This window comes from Marmota marmota, unplaced genomic scaffold, assembly GCF_001458135.2.
Source record: "Marmota marmota marmota unplaced genomic scaffold, marMar, whole genome shotgun sequence".
Lineage (NCBI taxonomy): Eukaryota > Metazoa > Chordata > Mammalia > Rodentia > Sciuridae > Marmota > Marmota marmota.
Window position 1 is genome coordinate 15,374,453 of NW_026000101.1, and position 17,193 is coordinate 15,391,645.

At 43.3% G+C, this 17,193-nt stretch overlaps 1 protein-coding gene across 1 annotated transcript; it reads right to left on the reverse strand.

Annotated features, from left to right (window-relative positions):
- Positions 1–656: 656 nt before the first annotated feature.
- Polr1e (RNA polymerase I subunit E) lies at positions 657–16,824 on the reverse strand. Its single transcript, XM_015492310.2, has 12 exons — positions 16,634–16,824; positions 16,044–16,147; positions 14,896–14,972; positions 13,541–13,626; positions 11,770–11,828; positions 10,657–10,801; positions 8,312–8,419; positions 7,617–7,713; positions 5,405–5,538; positions 3,596–3,677; positions 2,080–2,211; positions 657–987 (listed from the first exon to the last, which is right to left on the reverse strand). Exons 1-12 carry the CDS (start codon positions 16,707–16,709, stop codon positions 834–836), a joined length of 1,254 nt encoding a protein of 417 aa, XP_015347796.1. The 5' UTR covers positions 16,710–16,824; the 3' UTR covers positions 657–833.
- Between the last annotated feature and the right edge of the window lie 369 nt (positions 16,825–17,193).

Here is a 17,193-nt window from a genome sequence, read left to right on the forward strand (position 1 = left end):
AAACTGCTTACCTTCGGGGTCATTTGGGATTAAGGGACAGACAAGCCTCTTCCAACGGCTCCTTCAGGGACCCAGAAACTTTACTGCCAATAGATCTGACAAGGCCAAACTCCAAGGAGCAGATGGAGGTGCCAGGTGGTCTGTGAGTGTTTTACCCTCCACTCCACTGTGGCCTTAGCCAGACAGAAAAACTGGGGTCATCACTTTTTTTTTTTTTTTTTAGTTATAGGTGGACACAATGTCTTTATTTTACTTTATGTGGTGCTGAGGATTGAACCCAGTGCCTCACACATGCTAGGTGAGTGCTCTACCTCTGAGCCACAACCCCAGCCCTGGGTTATCACTTCTTGATTAGGCTCCACCTTATAACAGCAGGCTATAAATCAGCCTGTCTGGCAACCCAACCGCACTAACAACCCACAGTTTTCTCTGGATAAAGCTGGAAGCCTCTACTTCAGTCACCGCTGTGCTGGATTCCCCTCTTCACCTCCTCCTCTGGCCCCTCCAGATTCTTTATCAACCTCCATCCATTAGATTTGGTTCAGGGTTTAGCCTGGTAAAATCTTTTGATTCCAACTTTCTAGATGCCACCCTTCAAATCCCCACAAAGGTAAACCAACATGAGAAACACACCATCACAGCAACACCAGAGGGAATTTGAGTCCAATCTAGCCACCACTTTATATTTCTGCATAAGCCAGGCATGACCAGGATGCTGACTTCATCCCATGCCAAAACAAGGCTTCTTTTTTCCTCTTCCTAAAAATAAAACTGGAAGTGAACAGAAGCAGTGGCTATGATGTGGCCAAAAATGCTGTCTAGAAGGCACACATCTAGGTAACCCTCCTCCGTTTTGACTGGTAGTCCGAGACCTGGGGCAGTGGGATGGACAGAGTGCCCAGCTTGTGATCCTCTTCCTGGTCAGCTGCCAGAGACACCTTTCTTTTAGAGATCTTCAACCTCATAGCTTTGGCTATCTCAATCATCCTAAGGAAGAAACAAGCAGAAAAATGGAGAGAGAGCTCTCAATGTGGTTGTTCAGGACAGCTTGGCAGGAGGGAGTAGCACATTCATGCTCCAGGCCATAAAGACAGAATCCCAAAAGTGGCCAAGCCCCAAGCAGGTAGACAAGATGCCCCACCCCCGAAGTTATCAGAAAATTTCATTTTAATGTGTTGTCATCAGAAAACAGTCATACAGGTGATGGAAAACTAGGTCTCTAGATCCCTATTAATAACTGTCTTTACCACCTATAACCAAAGTACAAAAGCAACCAGGTCTGAGCACTTGCTAGAACTGACAGACTCCTAGTTCTACTAGTTTTATTTCTCTACCTCATTGCATGTGCCAATGCTATTTTTGGAAAGCCCTCAGAATACCTTCCATGGTCTGCTGGACAAGTGTAGACAGAGGTGTCATCACAGGCTTAGAATACCATCTGGAGCCTTGATGTCAAATGCCCCTCGATCACCAAAAAAGGATCCTGGAAAGCTCTGCCCTCTATTGTTGGAATCTACTCTAGCAAGGCTAGAAGGAGCCTGAAAGATCATCCCTACTCCCATCTAGTCAGAGAAGCTTAAATATGGTGTCCATGCCAACCAGTGGCTTCACCTTCCCTTGAAGACCTTCCATCAACTCTGAGAAAGCTCTGCTTGCTAAGATGAAGGTGGGTTCTCTGAAACTTCCACCCCTGGATGTACAACTCAGAACCATAAGAATTCCTCCTTCCAGTGACAGGAATTCAGAGAATGGAGGCTGCCTGGTAATCCAGAAACAGGACGCTATGGCAAGACTCAGGTGTGAAGAAGCCCAAGACACAGGTGTGAAGAACCCGAGGAAGTCACTGCTCTGGACTGCAGATTCTTCAATTGTTTTTTAGGGAAATTAATGAGACAGCATGAAGGAATTTAAAACTGTGCCAACACAGGCACTCAAAATGTCTAGGTGAAAACCATCCTCTGGTCCCAAGTTCTTCCCATATGAAATACCCCAGGTTCCTTGATGTTGCCCCTTGATGTTGGTGTAGAGACATACCAAAGTATCCTAGAAGGAGCTTTTTATTCAAAATGCTGTGCTCACCTTTTTTCACTGAGTTTCAAGTCTCTCTGTAACAGTGTCAGGTCAATCTGGAAGTCATTTATGTGCAAAGCAAGTATGATCACATATGCAGTGATCTTCGCCTTCATAGAATTTGAAATGAAGTTCCGTAAACTGTAAAATCAGTGGCAGGAAAGGAGAAACAAAATTAAATTCCAAAAGCAAAATAAGAACATCTGAACATCCTTAGCATTCAATGCCTTCCCAACCTGGGGAAAGGAGGAACTGGATCAATCTTTCTTCTTTCTTCCAAAGTGCCAGAGCTTCACAGCAAGCAGAGAGTCAAACCCAGGGCATCCTCCTGAGCAGGAGAGAGAAAGCTGCGCCTGCACCCCGGGGGTGCTAGCGTCTCATACTGGTGAGGGCCCTCCAAGTCTGTCCCTGCCTGCTCAGAAGGGCTGCTAGGATAATAATCACCCCAAACTCAGTTGCTGTTGCTTCTTCCAAGCCCACTCAGGAGCAGGAAACACTACACAAACGGCTGAAGGAAACCCAGGGATGCTGCATGGGCTTCCTTCCCCAGAGTCCTCAGTGTGGCTTGCCCTTTTCTACAGCACTAGTTCTGTGGGACATCAGGAAGGGCTCCTTGATGGAAGTGTGTAAAGTAAGTCTCTATTGCAGGGCATTCCACAGCCATTTTTTTTTTCTTTTTGGGGTACCGGGGATTAAACCCAGGGGCACTTAACCAATAAACCATATCCTCCACCCCTTTTGTTTTGTTTTGAGACAAGGTCTTGCTAGGTTGCTGAGGCTGGCTTTAAACTTGTGACTCTCCTACTTCAGTCTCCCAAGCTGCTGGGATTATAGGTGCAACACCATGCCCAGCTCTGCAGCCTTGTGTGTGTGTGTGTGTGTGTGTAGACTGCAGATTTAACTCAGGGGCACTCGACCACTGAGCCACATCCCCAGCCTTATTTTGTATTTTATTTAGAGACAGTGTCTCACTGAGTTGCTAAGCACCTTGCTGTTGCTGAGGCCGGTTTTGAACTTATGATCCTCCTGCCTCAGCCTCCCAAACCTCTGGGATTACAGGCATTCGCCACCACACCTGGCTAATATCTATAAAAGGTATTCACAGCAGCACATGCTTGTAATCCCAGCTACTCAGGCAGAAGGATCACAGCCTTGACAACTCAGTGAGATCCTATCTTAAAACAAAAAGGGCTGCAGATGTAGCTCAGTAGTAGAGTACCTGCCTAGTTTGTGCAAGGCCCTTCAATCCCCAGCACTACACGGGGAAAAAAAAGAGAGAGAGAAAATATTCATGAAAAATAAAGTGAACTTTTCCATAGGGGAGATACACACACACACACACACACACACACACACACACACATGTCCTCAACTTAATTGATACCAGAAACCCACCAAATGGCAGCAATCTCTTAGCACTGCATCTTTATGAACTTGGCTTGAACCCAAGCCCCTACTCCTCACTCACATACCCCACCTGCTTTCTTCTTCACAGGCAAAAATCCCCAAAATCAACTTTCCTGACCTGCCATTGTTGTAAGTCAAGCAGGTAAAGTGCTTCAGCAGTTTGGTATTGATGATGTGGGGAATTCCAGGTCCTAGGGCACCTATAACACAAAGTTGTATTTAATCATTTTCATGAAAAAAACACAGGCCATGCCTCATTTGTGGGCTGGGAGAAGAGGTGAACAGCTGGGCCACTATGACAGAAAGAACCATATGTTAAGAAAAGCAGGAGCCCAAGATTCAGAACAGTCACTTTAAAATAAAATATGAGCCAGGCACAGTGGTGCACACCTGTAATCCCAGCAACGCAGAAAGCTGAAACAGGGGGATGACAAGTTTGAGGTCAGTCTCAGCAGCTTAGTGAGACCCTGTCTCAAAATAAAATAAAAAGGGCTGAGGATATAGCTCAGGGTAGAGTACCCTTGTTTCAATCCACAATACCAAAAAAAAAAAAAAAAAAAGAGATGGAATGAAATGGACAATATAAGGAAAATATGCTCAGATATGCTTTAGCCTGCAGATCAGATACACACAAGAGATGTGTATGATGGGGTCACGACCAGACAGATCAATCACTCCAATGAGGCCTCACGATGCAGAATAAATAAGACATTAGAAAACAATAATAGAGGGCTGGGGTTGTAGCTCCGTGGTAGAGCACTTGTGAGGCACTGGGTTCAACCCTCAGCACCACCACATAAAAAAACAAATAAATTAAAAAATAAAGGTTAGGGACTGGGGTTGTGGCTCAGTGGTAGAGTGCTCACCTAGCACGTATGAGGCCCTGTTCGATCCTCAGCACCACATAAAAATAAACTGATAAAAAAATAGGTATTGTGTCCAACTACAACAATAAAAATAAAATATTTTAAAAAAATAAAAATAAAGGTTAAATTCTTAAAAACAGAAATAAAGGAAACTAAATAGATTTTGGAGAAATCCCAGGGAGAGAGGGAAGAAGAGAGATTTGAACGTGCAAATAAGAACTAAACAGGGGGCTGTGGCTCAGTGGCAAAGCACTTGCCTAGTTTGTGTGAAGCACTGGATTCAATCCTTAGCACCACATAAAAATAAACAAATAAAATAAAGGCATTCTGTCCATCTACAGCTACAAAAATAAATAAATAAATAAATAATAAAAGAACTAAATAGGGCTGGGGTTGTGGCTCAGTGGTAAAGAGCTTGCCTAAGTATATGTGAGGCCCTGGGTTTGATTCTCAGTACCCATATAAATAAATAAAATAAAGGTCCATTGACAACTAAAAAAAAAAAGAACTAAATAAATACTGAAAACATTAATACAAAACCTTGGGTACTCAATCTCAGTAACAATGACTGACTACAACTGTGCAGAAAACCACCAACGTCTCCATCAGCATTTCCAACATTGCCACATATGGTCCTGGCTACAGGTGACAGTGGGATTACCGTTAGAAAACTCTCTCCTTTCCTATTTCAAATAAATAAACATAACACAAACCTAACAAGCAAAGCCAAACTTTTCTCTCCCTTCTGTTCTAATAGTCTCTTAACATGTGCATTCACTTTGACCTGGATACTCCACTTTGCATAATGCAGAATTGTAGTGAATGTTAGCTCTGGAAGGCCCCCAAGCCATCATGCAATCTCCAGGTAAGGAGGTCCAGAGAGAAGAGTGAGGCCGGCAAGTCCTCTAGCGTGCTAACAACACAAGGAATGGTACTGTTGCAGTTAAAAATTAGGACGTGGACAGATGTATGTATCTTCTTCCCTTTTAGAACTGATCTGAGATCTACAGACAAATAATGGACCAGAAATAACTAAAATAAAATGTCTATCATGGACTTACTTTTCCGCTTTATCACTTTCTGGGCTCTAAATTTGATGAGGGTGTCTAGAAACCATATGCATCGGGCCTGGTGATCTCGGTTCTCTTCATTTGATGGCAAAGACTTCAACGCTTCTATAACAGTGGAGCAGTGGCTAAAATAGGGAGAAAAAGGGACAAATGTGTCAGAGTAAGACAGACTCTGTCAGGAACCATCCCTCACTATGAGAACTGAAGGCCATACACACTGAAGGCATCTGAAGGCCCACCATATTCAAAATCCTCATAGCAGGAGGTTTGTGGTTAAGGGAGTGGAGGGGTGGAACACGGGGACACTGTAAAGGGCCAGATAGTAAATATTTTAGGCTTTGTGGGCCATACGGTCTCTGTTGCAACCACTCAACTCCATGTCATGGTGCAAAAGCATCCAGAAATAATACTTATAAGAGTAAATAGGGCTGTGTTGCAATAAAACATTAACTTACACTTTTACTTATTCATAGGCAGCAGGTCAGACATGGCATATGGGCCAGTTTATACCTCTGGATTAGTAGTAAGAAGCATAGGTTCTAGAGTCAGATTGTCTGGGTTTGAGTCCCCTCTCTGAAATCTGCTCAGGCAAGTTCCTTTACATCTCTATGTCCTGGCTTCATCTATAAACGGAAGCCATTGATAGCATCTGTCTCCCTAGGGACTCTTTCTGTGTTAAAAGACACTGCAGCCAGGTGTGGTGGCACACGCCTATAATCCCAGCAGCTCAGGAGGCTGAGGCAGGAAGATTGTGAGTTCAAAGCCAGCTTCAGCAATGGCGAGGAGCTAAGCAACTCAGTGAGACCCTGTCTCTAACTAAAATACTGGGTATGTGGCTCAGTGATCAAGTGTCCCTGAATTCAATCCCCAGTACCCCCCGACCCCCCCAAAAAAAAGACACTGCAAGCTGGATGTAGTGGCACATGCCTGTAATCCCAGCAACTAGGAGGCTAAGGCAGGAAGATCACAAGTTAAAAGCCAGTCTCTGCAACTTAGTGAGACCTTGTCTCAAAATAAAAAATAAAAAGGACTGGGGATGTAGCCCCTGGGATCAATTAATAAAAAAAAAAAAAAGACACCGTTAGCCAGGCATAGTAACTCAAGTGGTTAATGCAAGAGAATCACAAGTTCAAGGTCAGCCTGGGCAATTTAGTGAGACCCTGTCTCAAAATAAAAAATAATAAGGGCTGGGACATAACTTAGTGGTAAAGTGCCCCTAGATTCAATCTTTAGTACCACAAAAACAAAATAAAACACTGCAAATAAAGTACCTAGAAATCTAGAAGAGTGTCTGGCACAAAGCTAGAGCCCGATCCCTATTAATTGTTATTTTTATGTACTGTACTACTACCATCAGGATCCTGGACTTGGAGATAAAAAAGCTCTTCAAGTTCACCATGTAGCAGCATCATTTTACAGACAAGAAAACTGAGGCTCAGGCAGTAAGAGCACACAGTTAGACAGGGCAGTGCTCAGGGTCTCAGTTCTCAGACTCTCAGCCCCATGTTTATTCCTGTGCCTATCCCAAATCATGATCACATTAAGACAACTAAGAAGCAGTAAAGAGCTCTTTCCAGAAATGTACCTTTGTAGCCAAAAAAGAAAAGCATTTTCCAAGGCTTTGGATATCACTGACCAGTAAATTTTCAAGACAAAAATTGGGAGACCCAATCTAGGATTGAAAACATTTTAGCAATTTATTTGCTCAAAATAACATTATCAAAAGAAAAAACTCAGAAGCAAAATAATGTCACCATCATCATTTAAAAACAAAAAAGTTATTTTAATGGTAAAAGGGGAGAGGAGGAAATAATCTCTGAATTATTTAAAGTACACAAACTGAACTTTAGAAAAGCTTGCCCAGCATACTGTCATAGAGAAGCCATCCCTTCAGCCAGCACCCATTCCCAGACAGGCATTTGGGTGCTGCCAATGACAATCAGCATCAGCATAACACTGGGGGACAAGAACTAGCTCTGGTCCCAGCCCTAGACTACAGTTCGCCACCCTCTGCCCAGCTACAGGTGCCAATGCCCTCCCTTGAATCCACCCACAGCTCCGAGAGGCCCAGGGTCTAGAAAACAGATTTATTCATGTTCGAGGGCTAGCAGATACCTTCTCACTGACTGGCACCCTAAGGTCTTGCTTCACATCTGACTCCCTATTTCCCAATATCACTGCCCATCTGCCCAAGTGAAAGTACCTGTTCTCTTCAATTATCTTCAGTATTTCTTTTGATGTGATCTTACTGAAAGCTTCAGATGGGCTCTTAAGAGCTTCATACTCTGCAGAAGAAAGAACTAGGTGCAGGTCAAGAACACAATCTGACCAAAATGGAAACATTCAGCCAGAAAAATTACCACATAGAGGCTTCATTTCGCATATGGGAAAGCTAAGGCTCACAGAGGGGAAGAGGCTCATACAGGGCAACTTCAGACCCTGTTGTTAGGCTCCAGCCCAGCGCTCATTTCCTGCTTGGGCTTCTTTGCCTTCTCTCCCCTATCACAGTGCCAGGGCCAGCATTCCCATCTAACTAGACCCATCAAGTAGTAAAATTCTACACTCCAAACCTTTTCACAAAACTGGTCTGCCCTAGACTTCAGACATTGGCCAACTCAAAAAGTCATATTTTGATTATTCGTGGAGAGTGACCCCTGTTGGTTGAGGAGTAGCCTTTGGCATGTTGCTTAGGAATGGGTTTGAGTCCCAGGGGTGGCTCCCTCAGCTGGTGAGGAATTCTACCTGACCTCCTGGTGACAGCACTGGTACCAAGGGCAAAGGTCTGTTGCTTCTGTGAAGATCATAGGACCAAGGACCTTCAGACAGCCTGGCTGTGCCAATGCGTACAAATATTACAACTTATAAAATAAGGCAGCTTTTCTACCACAAGAAGGATACTGTCTTCAAATTTATACACATCTTCAGGTTTGGCTGCATCAGCATAGCAAGGAGGAAGGTAGAGGGAGTCGTCTTGCGAGTCATCCTGGATGGCATCACTGACCAGAGCTTTAAAGTAAAGGTAAAATTAGTGTTAGTATCACCCTGTTCAGCTTCTGGTCCCCAACATTCTTTGCAATCTGTGCAGCTGAGACCACAAATGGTCCAGATATCCGAAATCTAAATGCTTTTGCCAACATGTCCTACCATCAGGCCAACTGCTGCAGGACTCCCAGGCACAGGAGAGGGGAATACAGCAGTTTCCCTCCAGTAACCTGAGTTGGCAGACAGGCCTGCTAGTGAACATATATAACACAACATGAGAGAAACTCAAAGTGAGAGACAAAGCTGGAAATGCAGCATGGTGGTAAAGCACTTACCTGATACGTATAAAGTCCTGGGTTTGATCCCAGCACCCCAAAAATAAAAAAATTAAAAAGTGAGAGGTATTCAAAATGGCCTTTAATAGCTTAACTTCCAAAAAATCTCACTACACATTTTGAGTGAAAATGAAAAATCAGAATATACATATCAACAGAAATAGAGATGTCCTAGAAAGGAAAACACAACATTGTAAAGATGTTGATTCTCTTCTTATTAATCCCAATTGGATTTCTGAAAATAATTCTTAAGATTATCTGGGAAAGAAGAAGAAACAGAGTGATATAAAAGGGTTTATAGGTTCAAGAGTTGCATATATGGGGTATATGCAGAGGCGGTAGGATGTGTTCTTAAGGGAGGAAGAACAAAAAACAATAATAAAAAAATAGGAGTAAAGAGTTAAAGAAAGAGAAAGAGACAGCAGTAGAGCCTGGCTGTTGGCAAGAAAAAAAAGAGAGAAGTAGAAACAGAAGAAAACAGAGTTGTGAAAGGGTCAACAGAAAGTCAATGCGACGTATATTAATCAAAGACCTAACCTTCCAAATGAAAAAAGAGAGAGAGCATGAAAAGAAAGTTACCTTAAGGAAATGTTAAAAGCTAAAAAATACAACAAAAAACAATATGTATGTGTACAAATGCACAAATGTCCATCATTTGTCAATCAATACACATTCAAAAATCAAAACCTAACAAAAACAAAATAGCAAAATAGTCAGTGAGAGTTTTTTGCCCGCTGTCTGTGCCAAACTGCCTTTCTGTTTCTCAGCTTCCCTTCTCAGCGGGATGGCGTGAACAGCTATGGAAGATGCTGGCAGCTTGACTTTAGGCTCTGTTCGATGAGATGCTGCAAGTGAAGCTCCCAGGGGCAGGGATTTGCTGTTATTACCCCAGGCATTTTTTATGAGGGGAATTTTCCGGTGTTAATGAATCAATGAATACATGACCAGCCACATCAAGTATAGCCACTTGAATCCTAATTCGAATAAATAATACTCTACATATGTATAATTTGCCAAAATACATTCTACTGTCACATATAACTAAAAGGAACAACAATAACAAAAAGGGATATAGAATGGATGAAGCAAGGAATGTGAAACATTCTGGCTTCCTTGAGGAAATAATCATTGTAAAGTTATGTAAAGATTTTAAAAAATGAATGAATGAATGAATGAATCACCTGGAAGAAAAAGCATACTATGACAGCAAATACATTAAAAAAAAAAAAGAAGGACAAATTTGCCCTATGAGACGAAATCTAATGAGAAGGCTACTAAGATTTAAAGAAAAAGCCTTATGCTGCTACAGGAATAAACCATGGGAAGAAAAAACAGAACACAACTAAGTATCTAACATGCAATAAAATGGTAAGGATGTCCTTTTTAAATTACCCAAGGATGGAGTTGGGGGACAAATGGCTAACCACTTAAGAAATATAAAATAAAAATCTGTATCATATGCCAAAAATAACAAAGAAATTATAAAAGTACTAAAAAGAAAAATAGGAAGATATTATGTAAGTCACCAAACCTGGAAAGATTTTCTTAAAATTTCTAGAATTCCATTCTTACTAAACTTTCTCTAATGTTCTTATCAGCCTTTTTAACCAAAGCTCCTTAGACTCACAAATGGTGAGACTCACAAAGGAAGCCTTCTCCTTTCTCTGTGCCCTGCAGACTATTCTTTGCACTAAAGATGGACTTGGGTATGCCATTCCCATGCCTGCCTCCTCCACTTGACTGTTAAGCCACCCAGGGCAGCAACACATCAGATGTTTCTTGCTGCTCTCAGAACCTGTCCCTCAGCAAGCAGCAGTAAAGAACGCAGCCTTAACTCCTACTATTGCCATCTGTAAAGCAGTTAGAAGATCTCAAGAGAAAGCTGTCTTTTTGGGCAAATTCTTAACCCAAGTTCCAGCTGCTTACCATCCACACCCTTTTTATCAATGATATTCTCTGCAGCTTTAGATACTGCAAGATTCAATGATTCACTGCCAACTTTGTTCATTCTCCTGGAGTTCAGAGCTCGTTTCTGTTTGGTGGTACCAAAGGCTTCAATGCAAGAATCCATCTGTGCAGGAAACAAACCTGGTTACTAGGGACAGGGCAGATGGGCACTGCTACATCTATCTGTGGGACAACAAAGGAACTCTAAGCTCCTGAGCTATCATCACCTCATCTGTAAGTCAAGCTATCATTCCTATCATAACTACCTCCCTCATGGGTCTATTGCATACATTAAGTGATATTGCCAGACTGAAAACATCTTATTTTATAAGATATAAAGGCTATTTACAAATTAACAGTTTTTCCATCAGTAAAATAAAATGACTTGACTAGAATTATGGTTGGTAAATCTGTGGCACACAGCTTATCATCGTCCCATTCTATATCTACAATAGACATTGCTAACAGACTTCTCACTCTTTCCCCTGAGCCACAGTAGCCACACACCTCCACTTCAATATAATTCTTCAGGCAGCACTGAAGATCCAATCAATTTGCTATCCTGAAGTGAAATGACTTTTATAGGAACTTTCTATATTGAAAAATGCTGTCTAGTTTTTTTTAAAAATATTTTTTTAGTTGCAGATAAACATACAGTATCTTTATTTTTATGTGGTGCTGAGGATCGAACCCACTGCCTCACACATGCGAGGCAGGCGCTCTACCACCGAGCTATAGCCCCAGGCCCCTGTCTAGTTTTTTTTAATACGAAGGTTTCCAGGTACAATCAATATTTTCTGAAACTTGAACTAATCTAAAAACAAGTATTTTAGGGTGTGGGGATACCAGAGCATAGGTTCCAAACACTGGCTCAGAGCTGCATTCAGCTGCCCCAGATAGGGGCAGGCCTCCATAAGTAGGAACTCTCCTGAGAACCACAGACTTCATAAGCTGGGAGCAGCCAGGGAGAACAGAGTTCAATAAACTCATTGTACTGATGGAGAAACACATGCCTACAAGGAACTTGGTTAAGCCCCCACATCTTAATTTTTTATGGGCAAATTCTTAACCCAAGTTCCAATTCACACTCACCTTATCTCTGAAAGTTTTGTTCTGGCTCTCTAGTGTGAGCTGACTCTCGGCGGACTCATCTGTGGAAACACAAAACACAAGAGAGGGAGTCTTGCTATATTACCCAGGGTGGTCTTGAACTGGGCTCAAGTAATCCTCCTGCCTCAGCCTCCCAGGTAGCAAGGACTACAGGCACATGCTGCCAGGTCAAGCTCTGTAAGGCCTGCAGATATTAAGTGTTCAGTATTTATTTGTTTTACAATTAATCTAAGAAAAACAGATTTCTTGGACTGGAGATGTAGCTAGTGGTAGAGCACTTGCCTGGTGTGCACAAGACCCAAAGCCCAGAGTTCAATCACCAGCACTGCAAAAAAGAAGAAAAAAAAAAAAACAGCAGATTTCCTTCCTTATTACAGGACTTTCCTAAGCCTTAAGTGAATGTATTCTGTGAATATTCAGTTTAAGTACACAGTTAAGAGAACTGGAGATTAGGGAGTCAAATGAAGGACTCATCTGATCCAAACTCTTCATTTTATAAATAAGGAAAAATGAGTCTCCAAATGAAATGACTTGACCATATTAGTTCACCATGCAGGCAGAAATAAGTTAGAAACCAAGTCCTCAACTCCTTCCATAGTTTTCTCTCCTGGTGAAAGAACTAACAGCAGACATAAACATGGAGGTATATATTTCTTATATGATGTTCTCTAACCTTCCACAAAGAACTCAAATAAGGGGAAGTCTAATCTGGTAGACAAGAGCACAAGCCCTGGAGTGACCTTGCCTGAGCTACATCAGCAATGCACTCTACCCAGTCATGCTAACTCTGTGCCACACTCATCACTGGTTAAAAAAAAAAAAGGGGGGGGGGGATAAACAGACCAGGTGCAGTGGTGCACATCTGTAATCCCAGTGGCTCAGAAGGCTGACGCAGAAGGATTGAGGGTTCAAAGCCAGGCTCAGCAATGGTGAGGCACTAAACCACCCAAAGAGACCCTGTCTCTAAATAAAATACAAGGGCTGGGGATGTGGCTCAGTGATAGAGTGTCCTTGAGTTCAATCCCCGGTACCACATGAAAAGGAATAACAGAACCTATGAAGTAAGTGACAGTGTACTGAAGGTGTTCAGAACAGTGACAAGCATACAGGAAGGAACCAGTAGTCAGGTTGTATGTGAATGTGTGTGTGTGTGTATGTGTGCTAGCCAGTACTAATAAACATTTTACATTCAAAAACAAAAATGTGTTTAATCAACAAATTAATAAACAATTTTCTGTGCCTCCTGGAATTGAGAATAACATTTGAAGAGTGATTTAAATGTAGTTATTTACAAAGCAAAGAATTCTTAATTTTGAGCCTCAAAATCCGTAGAAAATTTACAGATGGGTATCAAGACACAAGAGTCTTTTTCATGTAAAATCTGAGATCTATATATTTGAGGGGGGTTCTGAGGATTAAACCCAAAGGCACTGAGCCTCATCCCAGTCTTTTTTAAATTTTGAGACAGGGTCTTGCTAAGTTTACCAGCATCACTAAGAATTCAAGTTTTGAGATTTAGGGAACAGTAGCCTCTTAAATCTGACACTACTATTTATCATTTTAGACAATCTCACTCTAGCCCTGAGCATTCTAAGAATACCAGACAGAGAAGAAATGCAGCTTCTTCTACCAGATTAAGGGGGGGGGAAATTTCCCCAAATTAAGACAATATAGGCACTTTTCATCAAATGAAAACTCATCCAGCAACACAAATTATGCAGCATTATTATGAATTTTCATGCCAGGGACCTACCTGAAAACAGTGGCTGCATGTTGAACAATTCAGCATCATATACTTCCATCTGACCAGAGGTCTTATTCAAAATTCCCACAAAGTGCCTGAATAAAGAAAAATAATGCTACAATGCTTTACTAAAAAGGTAAAAAGGTACAACTTCCTTCTTTCTGTTTAAAAGCTCTCAACCTTTTTTCTGTCCCAACACACCTGAGAAATGCAACAACTTGCTCATGAGTAACAAAAATCTACTTCAGCAATAAATTCTCTGCATGAAGAGGAAAAAGGAGGGTGTGGGAAAGGAAGAAAGGGGACATGAGGTAGTTCTGGGGAAAAAAAACACATCTGGACTCATTGGTGTAATGGGAAATCCTTCTGAAGTATAACAATCTACAATTACATTAGAACTTACTGTGCACATAATTTTTATGGTGGAAAATTAAGTAAAAGCTTGTTAGTTATGGGGAGAAGAACAATCTGAAACAGAGCATCTCTTTAAGTGAATGATGCAGTATTCAGTTTTAAGGATGAATAAATTCATCTATTTTTTATCAGGCCATGGTCCAGTGGGAGCTCTGACAGGGCCTTGTTTGTGGTTCACTATTGGTAACAATCATAGGGACCATGACTGTATCATGCCAGCCCCAGACATTTCAGGGTGGGCAATCTTCATTGTACAGAGAAGATGAGGGATCAGTGAAGTACAGAGCTGCTCAGTGACTGAGCTGCACAGAAACCTGGGCCCAGCGGGTGCAGTGGCAGGCACATGCCTGTAATCCCAGCAGCTCAGGAGGTTGAGGCAGGAGGATTTCAAGTTCAAAACTAGCCCTAGCAATGGTGAGGCACTAGGCAACTCAATGAGACCCTATCTGTAAAGAAAATACAAAATAGGGCTGGGGATGTGGCTCAGTGTCAAGTGATCCTGTCTTCAATGAAGAAAGAAAAAGAAAAAGAAAGAAAGAAAGAGAAAAGAAACGAAACGAAACGAAACCTATGCCCTGGGCTCATGATTCCCAGTCCTGATTCTTCAATACAACCAAATCCTTTTCTTATACTTGGTCCCAAGGCAAACCTCAGGCAAGCTTTAACCTATAGAACATACATTCCAAATTTGTGGAGAGTGCTTTTAGAATAAGACCGTTACAAATAAGTAGTTATAACAAATAAGTGGAGTCTTTGGGAAATTCAACAAATACAAGTCATCTTTTCCTTTCTAGGAATGTCCTCAGGATGATACAAGGACCCCTGGGGTCTAGAAACGTAGGGACTTGGTACACCTGCCTAGATTTCCCCAATGCCCCTAAAATAAATATGGAGAAGAGTACCACCACCACCCCCATCACCTTTCCTGCTGCACCTCTCCCCACCATTACCTGCACAGAGTGTTGCATTTAAGGGCTCCAGTCCCAAAATTGTTTCCAACATAGGAAAGTCTGTCTGTTTCAGCTGCCTAAAATACATAGAGAGAGGAACTCTATTTACAACCAATGTTGAAAGGTATTAAGTATGGTCTCTTTTCTACATTTGGAGAAGTTTTAGAATGAAAGACCACAGTGGGTTAGCATTAGGAGATGATTCAGTCCCACTATCTCTATTGGAATCTGGGCTATCCCTGAAGAAAAGGCAAGAGGGCCTTAGTGCTGGTTTCCAACTGGTTTGAAGAGTTCTTGGGGGACTTGCAGCACAGGACTTGACAGAGAGGTCCTGAACTCCCAACACTTACAGGTGTGTGAAAAAGTGATTCTGCAGGCAATTTCCAAACCATTCTTTTTTTTAATAATGTTATTATATTTTTTATACCTTTGTTTATATTTATGTGGTGCTGAGGATCGAACCCAGTGCAAACAAGCACTCTACCACTGAGCTACAGTCCCAGCCGGGTCCAAACCATTCTTGAATCTTCTTTACCCACCTCTTCCATGACTGCTCTTCATATACCCTCAGAACTAGTGCAAATGGCCAATTCATTTCCTGGTCACAGCCAAGCTTTCCTGCTTCCCTGTACTTGTCCCTGCTACCCTCTTCATTTGGAAAACCATACCTTGAGTGTTAAACCTTCCCCCATTTTTCAGGACTCAAACTCCAATGCACTCTCCCAGGAAGGCATTCTTGTAAGCAGATCTCTCTTCCTACTGAGTTCACTATGTCCTGCACTCTCCGCACCTCAGATCTTGAACTTTGTCTACTGTATGAGTATCCCTCATGGACAGTTCTCAACCCAGTGCTACCAGCATCTGGCGGGTGGAGGTCAGAGATGCTACTGAATGTCCTGCAATGTGCACAACTGCCACCCATTACAAAGAATCATCAGGATCAAAAAACAAATGAATGAAACACTTCAAATATCATAAACCAGGATGGTGCCCATTCCCATACCGCAGGCTGCTAGGGCTCAGAGGAATTCTTCAAAGGTCCATTTGCTCCTCTCCTTATTCTCCCTTCCTACCCTCCCACACCTGTCCATATCAAAAAGGACTCCTGAAGCCCACAGAGTGAAGGCAACTGCAACTGCAGCACTTACTAGAATTCGCTGTTTCCGCTTCCTGGGATTTGTGGAGTCGTTGCTGTTGTACAAGGTAAAGCGCATGTTGCCTGGATTCTGCAGCTTCCCATTGGAGAACTGGACTGTAAGAATGCAGTCCAACAATGAGATAGGAGCAAAAGGACCCACGGTGTAGCGGGGAAGAACTGGAGTATCACTGAGAGTGACAGTTAGAATGAGGAGGGCAAGGAAGAACAGGTCCTGACCTAAAAGGGGACTGAAAAAAGTCCTGGTCCAGTTGGGAAGAGGGGATGGTGGGGGGCGGGACTCTCAAAGGCGAGGCTGGGGCTGGAAGGCATGATTAGGGCAATGAGGCTGAGGCAAGAGGCCTGGTCCAGACCTAAAGAGAGGGAGAGAGACAGATGGGGCAGGAGAGAGACTTAGTGAGGGGATGACAGGGTCCCGATACCGTCCTGAGAAAAGAAAGGTATCTGGTACGTCCTCGTGCAGGTGGCTGGTAGTGACGGAAGAAAAATGGGATGACCGGGGAGCCCTGTCTCAACGCCAGGTAGAGGAGAGGTCCTGGCTCAGCTGGGGAGGGAGCAGAACGCAGGGCGGGAGGACTTTACCCAGTACAGCTCTCTGACTCTCGTCCGGCTCCCCACAGTACAGCCACCTCGCACTCGGCAACATCTCTGCCGCCATCGTGCCGGTCCCACAGTCAGGTCCCAGAGAGGAAAAAGAAGCACAAACACTTTAGTTAACACGCGGGAGCCCCAGTGCAGCGCGACGGAAGAGGCGTGGCCTCCACAGGCCCCAACCTGAGCACGTGAGCAGCGTGGCTCCGCCCCCAGGCGCCGGGCACGTCATTCCCACCCACTCGTGACCCCACCCCCTCCGCCCACGCCGTGCCACACCCCCTCCTTGGTGGGTCTCTGAGGCACGGCTCCTGATTTGCCCTGCCCTCGGCCTCCACGGTTGGGGTTTGGTGGGATTGGAGCCCCAATTGCCGAAAAGCCCTGTAGCTTCAGCCTGACTGGGTCTGGGACTTCCTCTGTTTAGGGTGGACCGTGGGAAGAGGCCCAGCTAGCCCAGAGTATTTAGGCAGAGGTTTCTAGGGTAGGTTAGAACCCGGGTGTGAGGGGCGGTGTTGAGGGACCGGGTGGGGTGGGGGGGTCGTGTCTAACTG